Source organism: Schistocerca americana, chromosome 9 (genome assembly GCF_021461395.2).
Source record: "Schistocerca americana isolate TAMUIC-IGC-003095 chromosome 9, iqSchAmer2.1, whole genome shotgun sequence".
Lineage (NCBI taxonomy): Eukaryota > Metazoa > Arthropoda > Insecta > Orthoptera > Acrididae > Schistocerca > Schistocerca americana.
This window is the reverse complement of record NC_060127.1, coordinates 3958786-3980975: the sequence shown is the minus strand read 5'-3', so window position 1 is coordinate 3980975 and position 22190 is coordinate 3958786. Positions and strand designations below refer to the sequence as shown.

General features: G+C 43.9%; 2 protein-coding genes across 2 annotated transcripts in view; both read right to left on the bottom strand.

The window, feature by feature from the left end:
* LOC124551188 (luciferin sulfotransferase-like) overlaps positions 1-1488 on the bottom strand; it is a 37277-nt gene extending 35789 nt beyond the window's left edge. The window contains exon 1 of the mRNA XM_047126177.1: positions 1273-1488. Coding sequence (XP_046982133.1) covers positions 1273-1488 — 216 coding nt within the window. The remainder of the gene's footprint in view (positions 1-1272) is intronic.
* Positions 1489-1499: 11 nt separating this feature from the next.
* On the bottom strand, positions 1500-21901 carry LOC124551170 (luciferin sulfotransferase-like). Its single transcript, XM_047126152.1, has 3 exons — positions 21835-21901; positions 14230-14443; positions 1500-1603 (listed from the first exon to the last, which is right to left on the bottom strand). The coding sequence occupies exons 2-3, from the start codon at positions 14429-14431 to the stop codon at positions 1500-1502; spliced, it is 306 nt and encodes a 101-aa protein (XP_046982108.1). The 5' UTR covers positions 14432-14443; positions 21835-21901.
* Positions 21902-22190: the final 289 nt, after the last annotated feature.

Below are 22190 nucleotides of genomic sequence, written 5' to 3'. Positions count from 1 at the left end.
CTCGGGGAAGATCAGTTTGGATTCAGTAGAAATGTTGGAACACGTGTGGCAATACTGACCCTACGACTTATCTTAGAAGAAAGATTAAGGAAAGGCAAACCTACGTTTCTAGCATTTGTAGACTTAGAGAAAGCTTTTGACAGTGTTGACTGGAGTACTCTCTTTCAAATTCTAATGGTGGCAGGGGTAAAATACAGGGAACGAAAGGCTATTTACAATTTGTACAGAAACCAGATGGCAGTTTTAAGAGTCGACGGACATGAAAGGAAAGCAGCGGTTGGGAAGGGAGTGAGACAAGGTTGTAGCCTCTCCCCGATGTTATTCAATCTGTATATTGAGCAAGCAGTAAAGGAAACAAAAGAAAAGTTCGGAGTAGGTATTAAAATCCATGGAGAAGAAATAAAAACTTTGAGATTCGCCGATGAATTTGTAATTATGTCAGAGACAGCAAAGGGCTTGGAAGAGCAATTGAACGGAATGGACAGTGTCTTGAAAGGAGGATATAAGGTGAACATCAACAAAAACAAAACTAGGACAATGGAATGTAGTCGAATTAAGTCGGGTGATGCTGAGGGTATTAGATTAGGAGTTTTGCTTTTTGGAGAGCAAAATAACTGATGATAGTCGAAGTAGAGAGAATATAAAATGTAGACTGGCAATGGCAAGGAAAGCGTTTCTGAAGAAGAGAAATTTGTTAACATCGAGTATTGATTTAAGTGTCAGGAAGTCGTTTCTGAAAGTGTTTCTATGGAGTGTAACCATGTATGGAAGTGAAACATGGACGATAACTAGTTTGGACAAGAAGAGAATAGAAGCTTTCGAAATGTGGTGCTACAGAAGAATGCTGAAGATTAGATGGGTAGATCACATAACTAATGAGGAGGTATTGAATAGAATTGGGGAGAAGAGGAGTTTGTGGCACAACTTGACTAGAAGAAGGGATCGGTTGGTAGGACATGTTCTGAGGCATCAAGGTATCACCAATTTCGTACTGGAGGGCAGCGTGAAGGGTAAAAGTTTTAGTGGGAGACCAAGAGATGAATACACTAAGCATATTTAGAAGGATGTAGGCTGCAGTAGGTACTGGGAGATGAAGAAGCTTGCACAGGATAGAGTAGCATGGAGAGCTGCATCAAACCAGTCTCAGGACTGAAGCCCACAATAACAACAACAGTGTAATTGGCGGTGGGACTTGGTTTATACATTTTTGTACTCGGCACCTGAAACATGCTGATGGAATCCACGACTCTACTGCAGCAGAGCCTTCTTTACCTTGGGCTTGACGGTCCACAGCTGCCTGGGCAGGAGCGCCGGCGGCAGGTGGCTCTTGATGAGTCTGGGCGGCGGCTGGTCCGCTGCCTGCCTGATGGTGTCCGGCGCCCCCTGCCTGGCCGCCGCGGGCACCAGGCTCACGTGCCTGCCGGCAACAGTAAACACGGGGCCTGCGGTCAGCAGTCTTACAAAGGAGCCGCCGTTCCGACACGTCATTCTGCGGGTACTCACTCGAGGTACGGGAACCGTTTGGTGACGCACATCTCCTTAGCGGTCTCGAAGTCCAGGTCGTTCATCAGAAGCCACACCAGCTCCTGCGTCCAGGTCGTACCTGTCGAATGATCGTGCTCAGATAGTAACCATTTGCCACATCGGTGAGGAAACGGTGAGGTTTAAGATTCCTCACGTGCCAAGTTTTCGCGGAAATTTTAATATTATTTACGTATCTAGAGAGCGGTGTAATCGATGCAATCATACAATGAAGGCTTTCACGACCGGACGGTACTGTTGTTGATAATTCTTCCGGGTATATGGCCGTGGTCCATGGAATTCTTCTATTCCTAACGTTTCGTCCAATACTACGTTGGACATCCTCAGAGGTATGGCTGGTCCTGTTGAGTCCTGGCGACTGACGAGTCAGGCGTCGCAGAGCGGCCTAAATACCGAGGGAAGTGGGCGTGGTCTAGCTTGCACATAGTGGCAGAGAGAAAACTAGTCAAGCATAAAATGTAACTATCCATAACAGTCCGTCATAGATAAAAATCATTTATCGATTTTGTAACGCCACTGTCCCCCTTTTTTTTTTTTTTTTTTTTTTTGTCATCAGTCTACTGACTGGTTTGATGCGGCTCGCCACGAATACCTTTCCTGTGCTAACCTCTTCATCTCAGAGTAGCACTTGCAACCTACGTCCTCAATTATTTGCTTGACGTATTCCAATCTCTGTCTTCCTCTACAGTTTTTGCCCTCTACAGCACCCTCTAGTACCACGGAAGTCATTCCCTCATGTCTTAGCAGATGTCCTATCATCCTGACCCTTCTCCTTATCAGTGTTTTCCACATATTCCTTTCCTCTCCGATTCTGCGTAGAACCTCCTCATTCCTTACCTTATCAGTCCACCTAATTTCCAACATTCGTCTATAGCACCACATCTCAAATGCTTCGATTCTCTTCTGTTCTGGTTTTCCCACAGTACATGTTTCACTACCATACAATGCTGTACTCCAGACGTACATGCTCAGAAATTTCTTCCTCAAATTAAGGCCGGTATTTGATATTAGTAGACTTCTCTTGGCCAGAAACGCCTTTTTTGCCATAGCGAGTCTGCTTTTCATGTCCTCCTTGCTCCGTCCGTCATTGGTTATTTTACTGCCTAGGTAGCAGAATTCCTTAACTTCATTGACTTCGTGACCATCAATCCTGATGTTAAGTTTCTCGCTGTTCTCATTTCTACTACTTCTCATTACCTTCGTCTTTCTCCGATTTACTCTCAAGCCATACTGTGTACTCATTACACTGTTCATTCCGTTCAGCAGATCATTTAATTCTTCTTCACTTTCACTCAGGATAGCAATGTCATCAACGAATCGTATCATTGATATCCTTTCACCTTGTATTTTAATTCCACTCCTGAACCTTTCTTTTATTTCCATCATTGCTTCCTCGATATGCAGATTGAAGAGTAGGGGCGAAAGGCTACAGCCTTGTCTTACACCCTTCTTAATACGAGCACTTCGTTCTTGATCGTCCACTCTTATTATTCCCTCTTGGTTGTTGTACATATTGTATATGACCCGTCTCTCCCTATAGCTTACCCCTACTTTTTTCAGAATCTCTAACAGCTTGCACCATTTTATATTGTCGAACGCTTTTTCCAGGTCGACAAATCCTATGAAAGTGTCTTGATTTTTCTGTAGCCTTGCTTCCATTATTAGCCGTAACGTCAGAATTGCCCCTCTCGTCCCTTTACTTTTCCTAAAGCCAAACTGATCGTCACCTAGCGCATTCTCAATTTTCTTTACCATTCTTCTGTATATTATTCTTGTAAGCAGCTTCGATGCATGAGCTGTTAAGCTGATTGTGCGATAATTTTCGCACTTGTCAGCTCTTGCCGTCTTCGGAATTATGTGGATGATGCTTTTCCGAAAGTCAGATGGTATATCGCCAGACTCATATATTCTACACACCAACGTGAATAGTCGTTTTGTTGCCACTTCCCCCAATGATTTTAGAATTTCTGATGGAATTTATCTATCTCTTCTGCCTTATTTGACCGTAAGTCCTCCAAAGCTCTTTTAAATTCCGATTCTAATACTGGATCCCCTACCTCTTCTAAATCGACTCCTGTTTCTTCTTCTATCACATCAGACAAATCTTCACCCTCATAGAGGCTTTCAATGTATTCTTTCCACCTATCTGCTCTCTCCTCTGCATTTAACAGTGGAATTCCCGTTGCACTTTTAATGTTACCACCGTTGTTTTTAATGTCACCAAAGGTTGTTTTGACTTTCCTGTATGCTGAGTCTGTCCTTCCGATAATCATATCTTTTTCGATGTCTCCACATTTTTCCTGCAGCCATTTCGTCTTAGCTTCCCTGCACTTCCTATTTATTTCATTCCTCAGCGACTTGTATTTCTGTATTCCTGATTTTCCCGGAACATGTTTGTACTTCCTCCTTTCATCAGTCAACTGAAGTATTTCTTCTGTTACCCATGGTTTCTTCGCAGCTACCTTCTTTGTACCTATATTTTCCTTCCCAACTTCTGTGATGGCCCTCTTTAGAGATGTCTATTCCTCTTCAACTGTACTGCCTACTGCGCTATTCCTTATTGCTGTATCTATAGCGTTAGAGAACTTCAAGCTTATCTCGTCATTCCTTAGTACTTCCGTATCCCACTTCTTTGCGTATTGATTGTTCCTGACTAATGTCTTGAACTTCAGCCTACTCTTCATCACTACTATATTGTGATCTGAGTCTATATCTGCTCCTGGGTACGCCTTACAATCCAGTATCTGATTTCAGAATCTCTATCTGACCATGATGTAATCTAATTGAAATCTTCCCGTATCTCCCGGCCTTTTCCAAGTATACCTCCTCCTCTTGTGATTCTTGAACAGGGTATTCGCTATTACTAGCTGAAACTTGTTACAGAACTCAATTAGTCTTTCTCCTCTTTCGTTCCTTGTCCCAAGCCCATATTCTCCTGTAACCTTTTCTTCTACTCCTTCCCCTGCAACTGCATTCCAGTCGCCCATGACTATTAGATTTTCGTCCCCCTTTATATGCTGCATTACCCTTTCAATATCCTCATACACTTTCTCTATCTGCTTGCGACATCGGCATGTATACCTGAACTATCGTTGTCGGTGTTGGTCTGCTGTCGATTCTGATTAGAACAACCCGGTCACTGAACTGTTCACAGTAACACACCCTCTGCCCTACCTTCCTATTCATAACTAATCCTACACCTGTTATACCATTTTCTGCTGCTGTTGATATTACCCGATATTCATCTGACCAGAAATCCTTGTCTTCCTTCCACTTCACTTCACTGACCCCTACTATATCTAGATTGAGCCTTTGCATTTGCCTTTTCAGATTTTCTTAGTTTCCCTACCACATTCAAGCTTCTGACATTCCACGCCCTACTCGTAGAACGTTATCGTTTCGTTGATTATTCAATCTTTTTCTCATGGTAACCTCCCCCTTGGCAGTCCCCTCCCGGAGATCCGAATGGGGGACTATTTCGGAATCTTTTGCCAATGGAGAGATCATTACAGGCCACATGTCCTGTGGATACACGTTACGTGTCTTTAATGCAGTGGTTTCCATTGCCTTCTGCATCCTCATGTCGTTGATAATTGCTGATTCTTCCGCCTTTAGGGGCAATTTCCCACCTCTAGGACAAGAGAGTGTCCTGAACCTCTATCCGCTCCTCCGCCCTCTTTGACAAGGCCGTTGGCAGAATGAGGCTGACTTCTTATGCCGGAAGTCTTCGGCCGCCAATGCTGATTATTTATCAAAATTTAGACAGTGGCGGGGATCGAACCCGGGACCGAAAACATTTTGATTATGAATCAAAGACGCTACCCCTAGACCACGGTCCACTGTCCATATCTCGCTTAATTTTAAGGCCTGTTCTTTTCTATTGAAATTATCTTCATGTTTATAAATTTCAATAGCCTCCCTATACAGTCGTGGATAATTGTTCGTAGTAGCACATAAAACTGTAGTTTCAGAAAACTTAACTAAATGGTCACCTGACTGAAGTGCATGTTCTGCAACGGCCGATTTATCTATTTTCCCCAGTCGGCAAAGACTTTTATGCTCCTTTACCCTCGTATTCACACTTCTTTTCGTAGTACCAATATAGACCTGGCCACAAGTACACGGAATTTTATACACTCCGCTAGATGATAATGGTGGCCTTCTATCTTTAACAGAACGAAGTACTTGTCCTATTTTTCTGGTAAGTTTGATTACCGTTTTCACTCTAAGTTTCAACAAAATTTTGCCGATTCGATCTGTAACCTTACTAATGAAAGGTAAAGACACCGTGTTCTTCCATTGCTGTGTACCATCCTTTTCCTTTAGCCTGCTGTAATTAGGTCTTAAAACTCTATTAATTTCTTTGTTTGAGTAACCATTCTTTTCGAAGGCCTGTTTCAGATGATTCAGTTCCGTATCCTGATCTTCCGGCGTACAAATCCGTTTTGCCCTGTCCACTAAACTTTTGATTACACCTCTTTTTTGTTGTGGGTGATGATTGGAGTTCTTATGTAAGTATCTATCAGTATGTGTGCTCTTCCGAAACACTTTATGTTTTAGACTGCCATCGCTAGGCAGGACTCAGCAGGACCAGCCATACCTCTGAAGACGTCCGACGTAGTATTCGACGAAACGTTAGGAATAGAATAATTCCGTGTACCACGGCCATATAACCCGGAAGAATTATCAACAACAATCGATGCAATCGTTTCTGAGCCTACGACACATCTGCTGGCTGAAGCTAAGAGTAAAAGTAATCTTCGAATGATGTAGCTGAATTGTGCGTCGGCAGTGTTAGGTACTCTGAGCCCTTGTGAGGCAAACTGAGGATCTACTTGATTCAGAAGTAGCGGCTCCGGTCTCGTAAACTGACAAAAGGGCCGGGAGAGCGGTGTGCTGACCGCGCGCTCCTCCGTATCTACCTGTGGGCGGAGGATGACACGGCGGCCGGTCGGTCCCGTTGGGGCTTCTGGTGGTGTTTAAGATTAGTGTTAAGTACTGTTTGCGCGGGGCTGGTAGGTCGGGTCGAGTCGAATCAGTACAGTGGTGTCCAGTCAGCTGAAGTCGTATTGTGCAGTTAACTTCCGTACCAGTATGGAATGGAGTAATGGCGTCAGTGTGTACCGGAGCAACGGTGGTTAGTGAGGTAGTGGACGAGTGTTACTAGAAAGTAACTTTGGCCCATGACTTCGTCCGCGTGGATCTCGAGTCCAAAACGGTGAAGAATTGCTGTGTTTGTAAGCACGGATACCGATATTTGAAGAATGAAATACCAGTAGACCTCGATAGCAGAACAGCCTAGTGTTGTACTTAAAGAAATTACGAAAACTATAGGATCTGTGCTTACACACACTGCAATTCCTTACCATTGGCCATTTTGACAGTTTAACCTTAGTTTTTTTATATCTGTTTTTCTCGCCGATAATAAGCTCCAAGGTTTTTCAAAATTCATGCGGGGTCGAGATCCACATGGACGAAATCTCTGGCAAGGCATTATTACTACTCGACAATCTTATCAACGATAATTGTTACACCAGTTGATGAAAGAGTTGACGAATGAAAGAAGTTAAACGAACGAAGACACTAACACGAAATCACAAAAAGTGTATTACTCACTTATATCGATAAGACACGATGGAAACCTCTGAAGAAACGTATTAAATTGATTTTTAGTGTTAAATCGACAAACTTAAGACCGATAATAGATTTTTAGTGTCAACTCGACAAACTTGTCAATGATAATAGTAGTGCCAACTCGATGAAACTTATCAACGATAATATATACACCGATTCAAGAATGAATTACAGAATGTCTATGCATAAAGGGATTAAACTGCTAACATCATTATTTTGATGATAAAACGTTCCAAAATATTACTTTTTACGGATTCTATCATTTTTGTCCTGGTTTATTTAGTTTAGTGTTACAAAACTTCTGCTACCCCAATTTTATTCCAATATAATGAAAAGGTCCTTACACGAAACTGAGTCGATCCACATTAAAAAATTTTGTGAATTACTCGTTTTCATATATAACTCAAGAGTGACCAAAAATTTTACTATGTAAAAACTGTTTTCACAAAAAAGCGCCTAATGGTTCCTAAGACGGTTTCACTGTATCTCCTATGGATCCGATTTCCCCCCACAGACCCAGTTAACAAAAAGCACTCCGTATGAGTAGACGACTCGGCTTCTTGGCAATATATCAAGATGAAACATGCACCAGATTTTAAGTTACACCTCCAACAATACGACTGTGAAAATCGCATCTAGTTTCGTGTAGTAGTTTCTGCGTGATGCTCCTACAGACTAACGGTCAAACAGACAAATAAACAAAAATTTTAAAACTAGTTGTTTAGGACATCTTCAACTTTTGTAGTCCTGTCCTCCTCGAACAGAAACCAAAACATTGCATTAAAACAAGCATTCAGTGCATAGTGCTGTGGAATGCGGAAAAAACAGCAAATTGGCGCTCATAGGAAGAAGAACAACACCAAAAATGCAACAGGAGCGTAATATGTAAGAAACTGTCTACGCAACCTGCCACCGATGATGCCTTGCAGAAAATAAAGGCGAAACGCGTATGGCACTAAAATTGTGTTTTATTCAGTTGCTGTCAGACGGTCTATAAGTGAAAATTATCAATATACCGTAGTTGTTTAGGCTTGTATTGCAGTTATAAGTTAAATGTCTCCTATGTAGAAACGTTGGCCAGTTACAGTTTTATTATGTGTATAGATGTGTAAATATGTTGTGCTGTGTTTTGCTGCTAACCCAAGTATTCATAAATGCTAGAGTTCGCTAATCCTGTGAGTAACTTTTAATTAGAACCGTCGTTCACGTCCGTTCATAATAACCACAACAAATTAATTGGAAGCTGGACTGCATTTTCAGTAGCTTGTACCATGAGACCAAGATGAAAGCAGACAGGTGGCGTCTTAAGGTGTAAAGAAGGCAGGGTTGCCAACCGTCCCATTCAGTAAGGGATTTCTTGTACTTGGAGGTTACAATAGTTATCCCTTATGGGCCTCCTAAACGATGCTAAAATCTCATATTTATCTTATACGTGTAACTCATTTGTCGAAGATACATTACTGTACGTCGCTAATCAACACACAAAAGTGTGAATTTCTCTTTTAACACGTCTATTGGAATCAATATTTTCTGTGACTAGGCAATGCATTTAAGTTTGAGTTTGCCTAATTTAAACTGTCTGTTGCTAATACTTTGAAGTCTGAAAAGTTATAACAACAAATGAACGATGCTGTAATTAATACAGCCAATACTAGATGCAGCTCCGCCCCAACGGTAATTAGCGGGTACACATTACACGCCAATTGCCAATGGTCAAAACTCGACATTAGTTGTTTGTTGTAGGAATGCGATTAACATCGAAGTAATAATGTCTAATTCACTTCTTAAGCGAGTTAAACGGCTATGTGTTTATATAGTGTAGAAAGACGAGAAAAGAAAACTATCTCTAGCTGGCACCTGTCATAACAATTCGTTCAAAGAGGAATGAGCAAGTTTAAACTTATAGTTACAGTTGTAATGATTTTTTTTAATTTGTCGAGAATGACTAGAAACTGTTCACTAAAGGAAAAAAAAAACAATTAATACCGTTTTGTCAGAGTTTAGCCTCATGATGGGACGAGATATGTTAACGTTCAAAGTTTAACATTTTGAATCTTAATCAGTAAAACGGAGTCGTTACTCATTCGGATTTTCACCACCTCATTTTCAACTTATGAGTTAGATGTGGCGTACCGAAGAGAACTTACACATGCTGCATTGGACAAAACATATAATAAACTAAAAATTCCGATTACAAGAACATCTCGACTCTTTCAGAGCAGGTGAGACTTACAAATCTCCTCTAGTTGCCCGTGTCCCAGAAACAGGCCGCAGATTCAAAAATCATTTGCTTCATACATTACCCAAAAGTTCGCCCATGCTCAGCATACAGGAGCTAGAAGTAGTCGCTAATAACATCAATAACGAAAGAGAGTTGCTGAATGAAACGACTGAATTAAAAACTAAAACTTTTTTCAGCAACTGTTTCGAGGTGATCACATAATAAGTGCATAGCAGTAACACACACTTAGAATAAAAAACTACAAAAATATGGAAACACGAAAAACGTATCACCATTCCTAATTCCGTTTAGGAAACCCGTTGGTATTCAAACAAACTTCGAGTGCTGTCGGAAATAATAAATACAGGTTGTGCTGTGTCAGAAGCACGAATTCTGCCAGGCACTTTATTGTGAATTGCAGAGTAATCACGTAGATGTAGAGTCCGTTCGCCATTGCAGTTGCTGACCATCCGATCCGGTAAATGGCCAATAACACCATGTGAACACAATAATCATACTTGTATTAAAAAACGATAAAACATGTTCTAGATGACCGCAGCGCGCCGCAGAGAAAACAGCAAACACTTTGGCTGGCTCGGTTACGAAAGCATCCAGCATACTAGGTCCAACAATTTGGCCACGCTGGTGTTTACTCAGCTCCGACATAAGGCACTGAATACTGTTTTCACCACGACTGACATCTGCAACGTATTGAGGACCAAGGGGGACCGACCGACCACCGTGCCATCCTCTGACAACGGCGTCCATCGGATGCACTGTGGAGGGCCGTGTGGTCAGCACACCACTCCCTCGGCCGTTGTCGACTTTCGTGACGATAAAACATGTTCTAGATGACCGCAGCGCGCCGCAGAGAAAACAGCAAACACTTTGGCTTCTGCTTCTCACTCAAGTAGTTTCCCCAGTTGACCTCACGAGACAGAGGGCACCCTGTTCCAGTCCTCCCGCCGAGGACAAAACCCGGCCAGTATCGGAAAACGAATGCGGGTCCTCCGCAAGGCAGCCAGACACTCTGATCACTGAGCTACACCTACGTGTACGTACATACTCAGCAAGCCATCACTAGCGATTTCCTTGCACGGTCCACTCACCAACAGAGCGAGGGAAAAACAACTGTACTTATGGCACCGTACGAGCCCCAATCTCTCTTGTCTTAGGGTAAGTCCAGGATGAGTGGTGTAGTTCACAAATGCGCCGCTGGAGAGCAGCTCAAGCTACCTGCGAGGACCTCTTTCAAGAACAAACGTGGTGCAAAAGTGTTGCTGACATTTTCATCTTAGTTCAGGTGAGACGAAAAGTTTTATTGTGTAGCCATGTAAGTATAGTATTAAGGCTTAGTTTGCGCAATATTGATACAGTTTTTTTTCCTACATGCGAGCTTTACAAATGCATGTAACACGATTCCGCTATCTGCAGATATGAGTGAGGGTGGTTCGTCTCCCCCAGACAGTCGGGGGAGATGGACCAGTACTTATTTGAGAGAGATGGACCACTTGCCTTAATGTGTGAGAGGTGGAATACAGCTACATTTAGTTATAAGGGATGTGGAACAACCCCACTGAAGAGGGCCGAAGTCCCGGACTATGCTTATTTGCCGCAAGATATGTCTGTCCCAACAAATGGAAGAACAGAATCTCACACACAGGCCAACGAACCACTTCAAAGGTCATCAAAAGACCTGCTGATCCAAAGCTCGTCAGAAGTGTTATCAATACAAGGCAATTTGTTTCACTTACACAACTGCGGACTCCACTCCTTCTAAACGTAAAACATCTAAGTTTACCGTCTCAGAACTGGCTACTCCTAAACCAACACAGAGAAAACTTTTGGAAGAAATATCATCTGTTCCATGCATTAATAAAACCATGAATTTTAAGAAGAAGGCAGTCACTGCACCCAAAGCGCTAAACTATGCTGAAAATATTGAAACGGTAAAGAAATAGGCGGATAACAGCAGAAAGGAAACATAAAAAAGGCACAAAAAGCTAACCAAGGAGAAATACTAGTGAAGAGAAAAACAAACTGAAGAAGCTAAAACAGAAAAATAGTGTAAATAGCTCATCGTATTCGTCAGATGTAGATATTGTAGGAGATTACGAAAATAACTTTGATGAATGGGGTGAAGATGAATCTGTTGGGTGTGGCGAAATCTATTACGAAACTAATAAAATTGACGATTGAATTCAGTGCATTTCCTGTTTACGGAGGCCACATGAATATTGTTGACTCTTTTCTTCATGTACAGCCTTTTCTTACGGTCCATCTCTCAGAGTACGCTGGTCCATCTCACTGCTGCACCTATGGGTGAGACGGAGCTCTCACGTATGTTTTCCTTTTACCATACCTCTTGTATTCTAAGCGGCAGTGCCTCAATAAGGCGTTGTGCTTAAGTTTATATGACACTATATACGAACATGCTGCCTGAAGTCGAAAAGTTGAGAAACACACAAAGTTTATGCTGAAGAAGAAAAGTGGCCCGACTTTCCCAGACTTACCCTACATTCGTGGTCCTTACGCGAAATGTACTTTGGTTGCAGTAGAGTCGTCCTGAAGGTAGTTTCAATTGCCGGTTCTCTAAATGTTCTCAGTAGTATTCGCCTTCCCTCTTTCGGGATTCCCATCTGAGTTCCTGAAGCGTCTCCGTAACACCTGCTTGTTCATCGATCCTGCCGGTAACAGTTGAAGTAGGCCGCCTCTGAATTGCTTCGATGTCTCCCTTCAGTCCGACCGGAAGGGCATCCCAGACACTCGAGCAGCACTCAAAAGCGAATCGCAACCACACCATCCTAAAATTCTGCCAACAAACCGAAGTCGGCCATCCACTTTTCCTACAGCCATTCTTATGTGCTCGTTCCATTTCGTTTTGCAACGTTGTATCTAGATATTTAAACGACATGACTGTGTCAAGCGGGACGCTAGTAATGCTGTATCCGGAAATTACGCGTTTGTTTCTCCTACTCATCCGCATTAACTTACATTTTTCCACATTTAGAGGCAGCTGTCATTCATGACAGCAGCCAGAAATTTCGCCCAACTCACCTTGTGTCGTTCTACAGTCACTCAACGAAGATGACTTCCCGTACACCACGGCGTCATCAGCAAACAGCGGCAGATTCCTGATCACGCTATCACATCATTTACGTATGCAGACAACAACACCGCTCCTGTCACACTTCCCTGCGGCACTCCTGACAATACCCTTGCCTCTGATGAACACTGGCTGTCGAGGACAATCTACCGGATTCTGTTACGTAGAAAGTCTTCGAGCCACTGGCATATCTGGGAAACTTTCCCATACGTACCGTTCGTACCTCCTTTAACAGTCTGCAGTGGAGCACGGTGTCAAACGCTTTCCGTAGATCTAGGCATATAGAATCTTCCGTTGCCGTTCATCCGTGGTTAGCACATTATCGTGTGAGAAAAGACGAAGCTGTGTTTCACTCGATCGATGCCTTCTAAAACCGTGAAGATTTCTGGACAGAAGCTTTCCCATCTAAAGGAAATTTGTTGCATTCGATCCGACAATATGTTAAAGAATTTGGGTGCGAGCTCATGTTAAGGATATTGGTCTATAACTTGGCAGGTCTATGCTCCTACGCTTGTTATATACACGAGTGATTTTGGTTAGAAAATCGAGTGAACTGACTGAGCAGCCCTTATGTAATACGACATCGAAAGTCAATTTCAGAGTCATTTAAGACAACCAGAGTCGCCTCTTTCGTTGTGTCCTCATAAAGGTGATCAGGTAAATGTGACGGGAAATGAAACAAGTGGATGGAATACGATTGGGATGCAAGAAGAGGAATACAGAAATACTGTTGGGGTTGTAGAAAAATATCCGCTACCAGTCACAATAAAAGGTTGTTTATTCGTCACACGACCGGTTTCGGGCTTGCGCCAATCTTCAGGTGTTTATAAATTCATGTACATGTTTGTACAGTTGGAGATCAAAAAAGATGAAGCACCATTATTACGCTTGTGCTGTGGTGATAGTTTCGGTACTTGGTTACACACTTACGGTCGTTTTCACGCCCATATATCAGTTTTACCAAGTACCATATTACACTATTATGATGTGCACTCGTGAAATACACTATGTTTACATACAAACATGTGGGCTGTGGTCAAAGAAACCGGTCGTGTGACGAATAAACAACCTTTTATTGTGACTAGTAGCGGGTATTTTTCTACAACCCCATAAAGGAACAGTCACGGAGTTCGACAGCATCCACTATGGATAAAATTCAGAAATAGTTATTTGCAGACAATGTTGCGATTTTGTCGCAATCATTAGAAGACACGGGGAATTCAACCATCCGACACAGAAATAAACAGGTTTACAACTCTCTATCGAGGAAGCACAGTATATGGCGAACATCAAGAATGTCCTACATCGGTGACATTAGAAGGAGGGAAAATGTAGAACGTGGAGAGATTTAGAAACCTAGGACAATGGACACAAACTGGTGGGGCAGAAGAAAATGTTATGCGACCAAGAATAAAGAAGGTGACCGTAGCACTCAAACTCATTATGAAGGTGTACGACAATAAGAACTTACTAATGAATATAAAATTAAAAGATTATCAGCGATCAGCCCTGAAGCCTTGTATGCTGCAGGAAGCCCTAACCTGTCACGAACAGGATTATTTAGAAAGCTGGAACTTGTAGGATGAAGGATTCTCAGCCTCGAAATGTCTCCTCAACGTGAAACAGCAGGAAGTGACGTCACAAAAGTCGTGCGATGCGGAACTGCCCGTTCCCCGCGAGTCTAAAGCGTCAGCTCTACAAGGACCTTTTCCTTTCGGAGACTGACCTGACTTGGGGAAGGTGACGAGCCAGACGTCGTCCTGCCTGACGGGGAAGTCGTGGACGCGCTGCGCGTCCAGCAGGAACTCTGCGGGCATGACGAGGCCGCCGGGCCGCGTCACCACGAAGCCGTCCCCGTAGCGGTGCTCGAACCCGGCACTCAGGCGCTCCGCCAGCGAATGCCGCAGCCGCTCCCCACTCACCGACATCGTGCCTTCTCACTGCACACAAACAGCAGAGCGCCTCTGACGTTGCGTTAGACAATGGCGCCAACACTTCCTACATACACCGTAATAAGACCGAAAAAGAAACGATGCACCGCGAAGGAATCATACGAATGGGGTCGAAATCGGTAGATCCAGAAAAACTGGGTGATTTATTCGAGAGAAAGAGCACCACAAACTAATAAAGCCAACAGCGCGTTGGCCCACCTCTGGCCCTTGCTGAAGCACTACTTCGGCTTGACAGCGGTTGACAGAGTTGTTGGATGCCCATCTGAGGGAAATCGTGCCCAAATTCTGTCCAATCGGCGCGTTACATCGTCAAATCCCCGAGCTGGCTGGAGGGCCCTGCCCATAACGCTCCAAACGTTCTCAATTGCAGAGAGATCCGGCAGACTTGCTGGCCAGGGCAGGGTTCGGCAAGCAACAGTAGAAACTCTCGCCGTGTGCGAGCGGGCATTGTCTTGCTGAAATGTAAACAAATGATGGCTTCCAGAATGAGATTTTACTCTGCAGCGGAGTGTGCGCTGATATGAAACTTCCTGGCGGATTAAAACTGTGTGCCCGACCGAGACTCGAGCTAGGGACCTTTGCCTTTCGCGGGCAAGTGCTCTACCAACTGAGCTACCGAAGCACGACTCACGCCCAGTACTCACAGCTTTACTTCTGCCAGTATATCGTCTCCTACCTTCCAAACTTTACAGAAGTTCTTCTGTGAACCTTGCAGAACTAGCACTCCTGAAAGAAAGGATACTGCGGAGACATGGCTTAGCCACAGCCTGGGGGATGTTTCCAGAATGAGATTTTCACTCCGCAGGTAGGAGACGAGATACTGGCAGAAGTACAGGTGTGAGTACCGGGCGTGAGTCGTGCTTCGGTAGCTCAGTTGGTAGAGCACTTGCCCGCGAAAGGCAACGGTCCCTAGCTCGAGTCTCGGTCGGGCACACAGTTTTAATCTGCCAGGAAGTTTCAAATGATGGCTTGTCATAAATGGCTACAAAACGGGCAGTCGTAAATGGTCGACGTACAGCTGTGCTGTAACGGTGCCCCAGATAACAACGAAAGTGGTCCTGCCATCAATTGGACTGGCCCACCACTGCTGGGTGTCGGGCCGTAGGGCGAGCGGGAGCCTAGTTGATACCTCACCAGCGTCTGCGGCGTCTCCAGACTTGTCTTTGGCCTGCGCTCTCATTGGTCAGGGTACTATTGTCTTTAGTGATGAGTCCCGCTTCGAACCGAGCTCCGATGACCAGTGAAGACGTGTCTGAAGACGAGCCAGACAGCGGCGGGGTACCAGCTTGGGTGTCGCCCGCCATACGGTCCAACAACCACCAGTGATGGTCTGTTCATAGTAGGACCCTCTCGGTTGTTATCTGCGTCACACTGACTGCAAAGCGGCACGTCGACGATATCCCACGCCCCGTTTTGTCGCTCTCCACGCCAAGCCACTCTGGGCTTACATTTCAGCAAGATAATACCCAACCGCACACGGCGAAAGTATCTAGTCCCTGTCGTCGTGCTTCCCAAATCCTATCTTGGCTAACAATGTCGCCGGACCTTTCCCCAATTGAGAACGTTTGGAGGATTATGGACAGTGCCCTCCAACCAGATAGGGATTTTGGCGATTTAATTTGCCAATTGGACAGTATTTGGCACGGTATCCTCAGGAGGATATGTGGGAGCTCTCACAGTCAATGCCAAACCGAAAAACTGCTTTCATAAGGTACAGAGGTGGACCAACACATTACTGACTTGCTCAATTTGTGAAATTTTTTCTCTTGAATTAATCACACAATGTTTCTGAAAATGTAATAATTTGCCTGTATTTACATGGGATAATTCCTTCGCAGTACGCCCTTTTTTGTCTTGCAGTATATCAAAACTCTCTAGATAGGGTAACTATGGTAATATTTAAATAATTCTCATCTAGTTTCCTTACTGATGTCTTTTTCCCAAATATTTTTTAGTAATGTTCTGAACAGTAGTCTCACATTTAAGTAGAAACAATTCGCTTAGCACATCACAGTTTCAATTCTAGTACCTTTCCTCGACTGAGAATGCTATTTATACATTCACTAAACAAATATTATACGCCTTAAATAATAAAATATCGTCAGTCGATACTTTTTGTGATCTTTCCGAGGCATCTGATTACGATCATGTTAATCATTTACAAAAACTTAAGTTTATGAAATATATAGCACACAATTGGTTTGACTCGTACTTAAAACAGAATGCAAATGAAAACTGGAACTCTGGAAGAAGCATATTAATGACTTGCTCAAACAGTTAAGCTCAGCTACTATCACTCTTCGTATTTTTGCATCTTTCTACACAGTAATAAGTTATGGAATAGTTTTCTGGGGTACGATTTACATTTTTTAGATTCTTACTTTGGTTGTACCGTGAAACCTTCCTTTTTGCCTATTACATGATTCCAGGCCAACGGGAGGTACCTTATAGGTATTGATCACTGAGTTTGCGAGTTTTAAAGAAAGAACATAAATGGCATATCTTTTGATTGCATTCCCTTATAAGCTTCAATTTTGTACCACCAATGGACCACAGACCTCAGTGTGTGAGGTAAATTTAAACACTCGTACAGACAGACAGAAGGATGGACAACAAAGCAATCTGAGCCTCAGAACCCTAAAAGTAATACATTGTTCATTGTTGCCGACGCTAATCACGTGTAACATATCCTGCAAACTGACTCGTTCCACATCACTTCGATAAAATATTCGTTTTAATGTCTATGGAACCTCTGACGAACTAACTAACAAGTCTAATTGGAATAAAACATTCCATATAAGATGCGTTCAATTTTTATTGCTTACAGAGATACCGCTATTGCAATGTAACCCAAAGAAATAAACACACAGGGTGTTAAGCAAAGGCATGTGATGAAGTTCACAGTCGACTGCCATAAATTCCACCTACGACTTCAGTGCACTTTAGAAATCTCTTGACAACACCACGAGAAGATCTTCTGAGACCGTCTTGCCATTCTTTTTTTTTTTGGGAGGGGGGGGGGGGGGGGGGAGACAGCGCTGTTCATAATGTGAACAATCGACTAGTCTCCTGAGTTTACTTTCTCTTCATAGACTTCCCCCTTCAACCATCCCCACAGGCAAAAGAACTGAAGGGGCACAGGTCCGGTGGGCGAGGAACGTGACCATTCGTGCCGACCCTTTTTCCGCGGAATGTCAGGGGCCTTCATTGCTAAGATAAGCCAGCCATTCTTGTAGTCAAAGGAACCTCTTATAATACTGCTAGAAGCTCATTTCCAAGAAATGTAGATAGAGATCGTGTGTACGCGATGTCCGCCGTCGTCTTGCATTTTGTACGTTTTTCATACGAATACTTCGATCGAAATTGGCATTGTAGCAGTTTCGCAGCCTCATTATAGAGACTTGGAAAATCTACCTGAAGAAAGCAATGTATATACATCCTGGACAGTTTTAACATAAAGAGATTTGTAACTGAAACTGGAATTAGCTTCCAGGTCCATCAATTACGCCTGTATTTGCACAGGGCCGCTTTCAGCTAAAATGGCAAACGGTCCCGAAAACAGATCGAAAAGAGGTGTTAAACTGACAGTGTCCTCAAAACCATTATAAAACTATCTTTCTAATTCTCGCAAGATTGGCTCTGAGCACTATGCGACTCAACTTCTGAGATCATCAGTCGCCTAGAACTTAGAACTAATTAAACCTAACTAACCTAAGGACATCACACACATCCATCCCCGAGGCAGGATTCCAACCTGCGACCGTAGCGGTCGCTCAGCTCCAGACTGTAGCGCCTAGAACCGCACGGCCACTCTGGCCGGCCAATTCTCGCAAGACCACAATGAACTCTTCACACCGCGCGCTTCCCTTAACGCCAGAGAGCTTATGGAGCTGGACTGTCTTTGTCAGGATGTGTCCCTTCTACAATGGGATTTTCTTTTTAAATGCATCCTCATCAGATCAGAAAGAGGTTACCTTGGAGTGTTTCACTGTGGTCAGTGTGCGGTGGAGTCCACTTAAAATGCGAAGTCTGCAATGCATTCCCGATGTTCCAATTTTCGTTCCTGCACTCTTTTTTCCTTCATAGATGGAACAATAGCGAGTTTTAAAACGAAAAATCGTTGCGGGCATGCACCTCGACTTAACCAACTTACTTTGCAGTAATATACGAAGTCTCCCACTCTTCGTTGATTTCTATTGAAAACTGTTGGAACTGACTATGGAATAATGGGTGCGACTTCAGGAATTTTACTGTTCGTACTGCCAATTTCTCCAAGTGCTCGACGTCTGCCAATTTAGCACGAGCGCTTCTTGATGTACAGGACAATGAATCCCGCCTATCGATTGTCGTAATTTTTTGCCCTTGCATTGTCATCTAAGTGTTTAAATTATCTCTGCGTGTTACTGTAATGTCCTTTCATAACAAATAAGCACTACCTGTCCCTTATGCGAACTGAATATAATCATCTCTCTCTTCTGACATTTTAAGGCATTGTGACGACAGATAACTAGACTGTCTCCTTTTGCGCAAACAGCCACTGAACTTGTGAATGTCTACAAGCTGCGACATGGTCGCGAATTGAACAGCGACCCGAAAACAGAATAAATTTCCTTTACTTCACGTCTACGGTCACAAATTTTAACATCATCAGACTACCGGTTTCGGCGTATAATGACCATCTTCAGATCTGTTTTATAAAAACATGTCCTAATATACTGCAGCCGTTGTGGCATCGTCAAATGCTAAAAACTGACACTGATTTTGTGTTGAGCATTCGACGATGCCACTATGGCTCCAGTATATTAGGACATGTTTCTATAAAAGAGATCTGAAGGTCGACAATAGAGACCGAAACTTAAAACAAAATTTCAAACATTTTCTAAGCTTTTATGGGGTGAAGGAGGGGGGCGGGGGGGGGGGGGGGAGGGCAGCAGGGAATAGTGCTTTATATACAGGATGTCTCTCGCACGGGTCGTCAAGTGCATTTTGTCTGGTGTTTCAGCAGATATTTGCAACTTACATTTTATAGGGTGTTGGTGGTGTCAGCTCGAACAAATTCTGCTCATCACTCACGTCTTTCATTCGGTTCCCAGAGTCGGCGGAACGCGTCAGTTCGTTTCCCATCCCAAAACAAAAAAATTTTAAATCGGAATTTTACGTGCCCATTCGACACACATTAGTCTAGTGCGATTCGTTTTACCGATGTGTACTGACAGAGATAGTGAACACGAAGGATAGCTAACAGTACTGCAGCAGTGACTGGGCAGCGCGGTAGCGGCCAGCACGGGGCCACGGCGCTGCTTAGTCGCTGCTGCAGTACTGCTAGCCTATCCTTCGTGTCTTACCGTCCCTGTTAAAAGGAATATCGCGCTAGAGTAATCTGGGACCGCTCTGTCGAATGGGCACGTAAAATTCCACTTTTAAAATCTTTTAGTTTGTAACGGGAAACAAACTGACGCTTTCCGTAGACCCTCAGCGCCGCATGGAGGACTCGATGACCAGAATTTGTTTGATGTGACAGCAGATACACGTTGTAAAAACAAAACTGAAAATATACGCCGAGAAAACACAGATAATGCGTCTGTTAACTCTTACGGGAGACCCCCTGTATACAGGGTTGTCCATTGATAGTGACGGGGCCAAATATCTCACGAAATAATCATCAAACGAAAAAACTACAAAGAACGAAACTCGTCTAGCTTGAAGGGGGAAACCAGATGGCGCGAGGGTTGGCCCGCTAGATGGCGCTGCCATAGCTTAAACGGATGGCAACTACGTTTTTTTATATACCAACCCCCATTTTTAATTACTTATTCGTGTAGTACGTAAAGAAATATGAATGCTTTAGTTGGACCACTTTTTTCGCTTTGTGATAGATGGCGCTGTAATAGTCACAAACGTATAAGTACGTGGTATCACGTAACACTCCGCCAGATCGGAAGGTATTTGCTTCGTGATACATTACCCATGTTAAAATGGACCGTTTACCAACTGCAGAAAAGGTCGATATCGTGTTGATGTATGGCTATTGTGATCAAAATGCCCAACCGGCGTGTGCTACGTCGTGTACAGTTATGCCACTGGGCGCAATAGAAATTACGGGACGATGACAATTTTTTGCACGAGTTTTATTTAGCGACGAAGCGTCATTCACCAACAACGGTAACGTAAAACGGCATAATATGCACTATTGGGCAACGGAAATCCACGATGGCTGCGACAAGTGGAACATCAGTGACCTTGGCGGGTTAATGTATGGTGCGGCATTATGGGAGGAAGGATAATTGGCTCCCATTTTATCGATGGCAACATAAATGGTGCAATGTATGGTGATTTCCTAAGTAATGTTCTACCGATGTTACTACAAGATGTTTCACTGCATGACAGAACGGCGATGTACTTCCAGCATGATGGATGTCCGGCACATAGCTCGCGTGCGGTTGAAGCGGTATTGAATAGCATATTTCATGACAGGTTGATTGGTCGGCGAAGCACCATACCATGGCCCGCACATTCACCGGATCTGACGTCCCCGGATTTCTTTCTGTGGGGAAAGTTGAAGGATATTTGGTATCGTGATCCACCGACAACGCCTGACAACATGTGTCAGCGCACTGTCAATGCATGTGCGAACATTACGGAAGGCGAACTACTCGCTGTTGAGAGGAATGTCGTTACACGTATTGCCAAATGCATTGAGGTTGACGGACACCATTTTGAGCATTTTTGCATTAATGTGGTATTTACAGGTAATCACGCTGTAACAGCATGCGTTCTCAGAAATGATAAGGTCGCAAAGGTACATGTATCACATTGGAACAACCGAAATAAAATGTTCAAACGTACCTACGTTCCGTATTTTAATTTAAAAAACCTACCTGTTACCAACTGTACGTCTAAAATTGTGAGCCATATGTTTGTGACTATTACAGCGCCATCTATCACAAAAGCGAAAAAAGTTGTCCAACTAAAACATTCATATTTCTTTACGTAGGACACGAATATGTAATAAAAAATGGGGGTTCCTATTTTAAAAAACGCAGTTGATATCCGTTTGACCTATGGCAGCGCCATCTAGCGGGCCAACCATAGCGCCATCTGGTTTCCCCCTTCAAGCTAGACAAGTTTCGTTCTTTGTAGTTTATTCGTTTGACGCTTATTTCGTGAGATATTTGGCCCGGTCTCGATCAATGGACCACCCTGTATAAGACCAACAATAAGAGTAGGCCGGACATCATTCCTTGTGATACACCTGTAACGATATTCCTCACTCTGAATATGCTGCAGCAGAATCGAATGTACTGTGTAGCATCTACGTCCAGTGACAGTCCCATTTGCAGGAAACCGGTTCCGTGCGACTGGAACGAGGCAATACTTACGCCTTACTGCTAGAGCGTACGTCTTGCGCTGAAATGCGGGCCAGACAGAGCGCTGGGCTTCGGCGTCGCTCGGTTTACGAGACGAGCAGTGTACGGCCGCTTATATACGTACGTAGGTGGGAGAGGGACCCGCCCAGAAGCACACTCGGCCGGGAACCAGTCCCGCCCCCACACGAGGAGGGAGCAAAGCCTGTCGAGGGGAGGGACTTTACCCTCGTTTCGTAAGCGGCTGCCGCGGCACGCCAGATTAACGCATCCGCCGCTGCAGTGCAGGACGGACGGACTGCCAGGCGCGGAGTCTCGTTGCTCGCCAGTTGTTCCCAGGCGGGCAGGCGGTGCAGCTGTGTGTACGGCTG

What these genes read in the sequence shown, in the direction of transcription:
- LOC124551170 (XM_047126152.1), bottom strand. Translation starts at nt 14,431, where the DNA reads ATGTCGGTGAGTGGGGAGCGGCTGCGGCATTCGCTGGCGGAGCGCCTG. An exon ending in CGTCACCTTCCCCAAGTCAG is followed by an intron (nt 1,604 to 14,229) that starts GTCAGTCTCCGA and finishes ATCATTCGACAG; the next exon opens with GTACGACCTGGACGCAGGAG.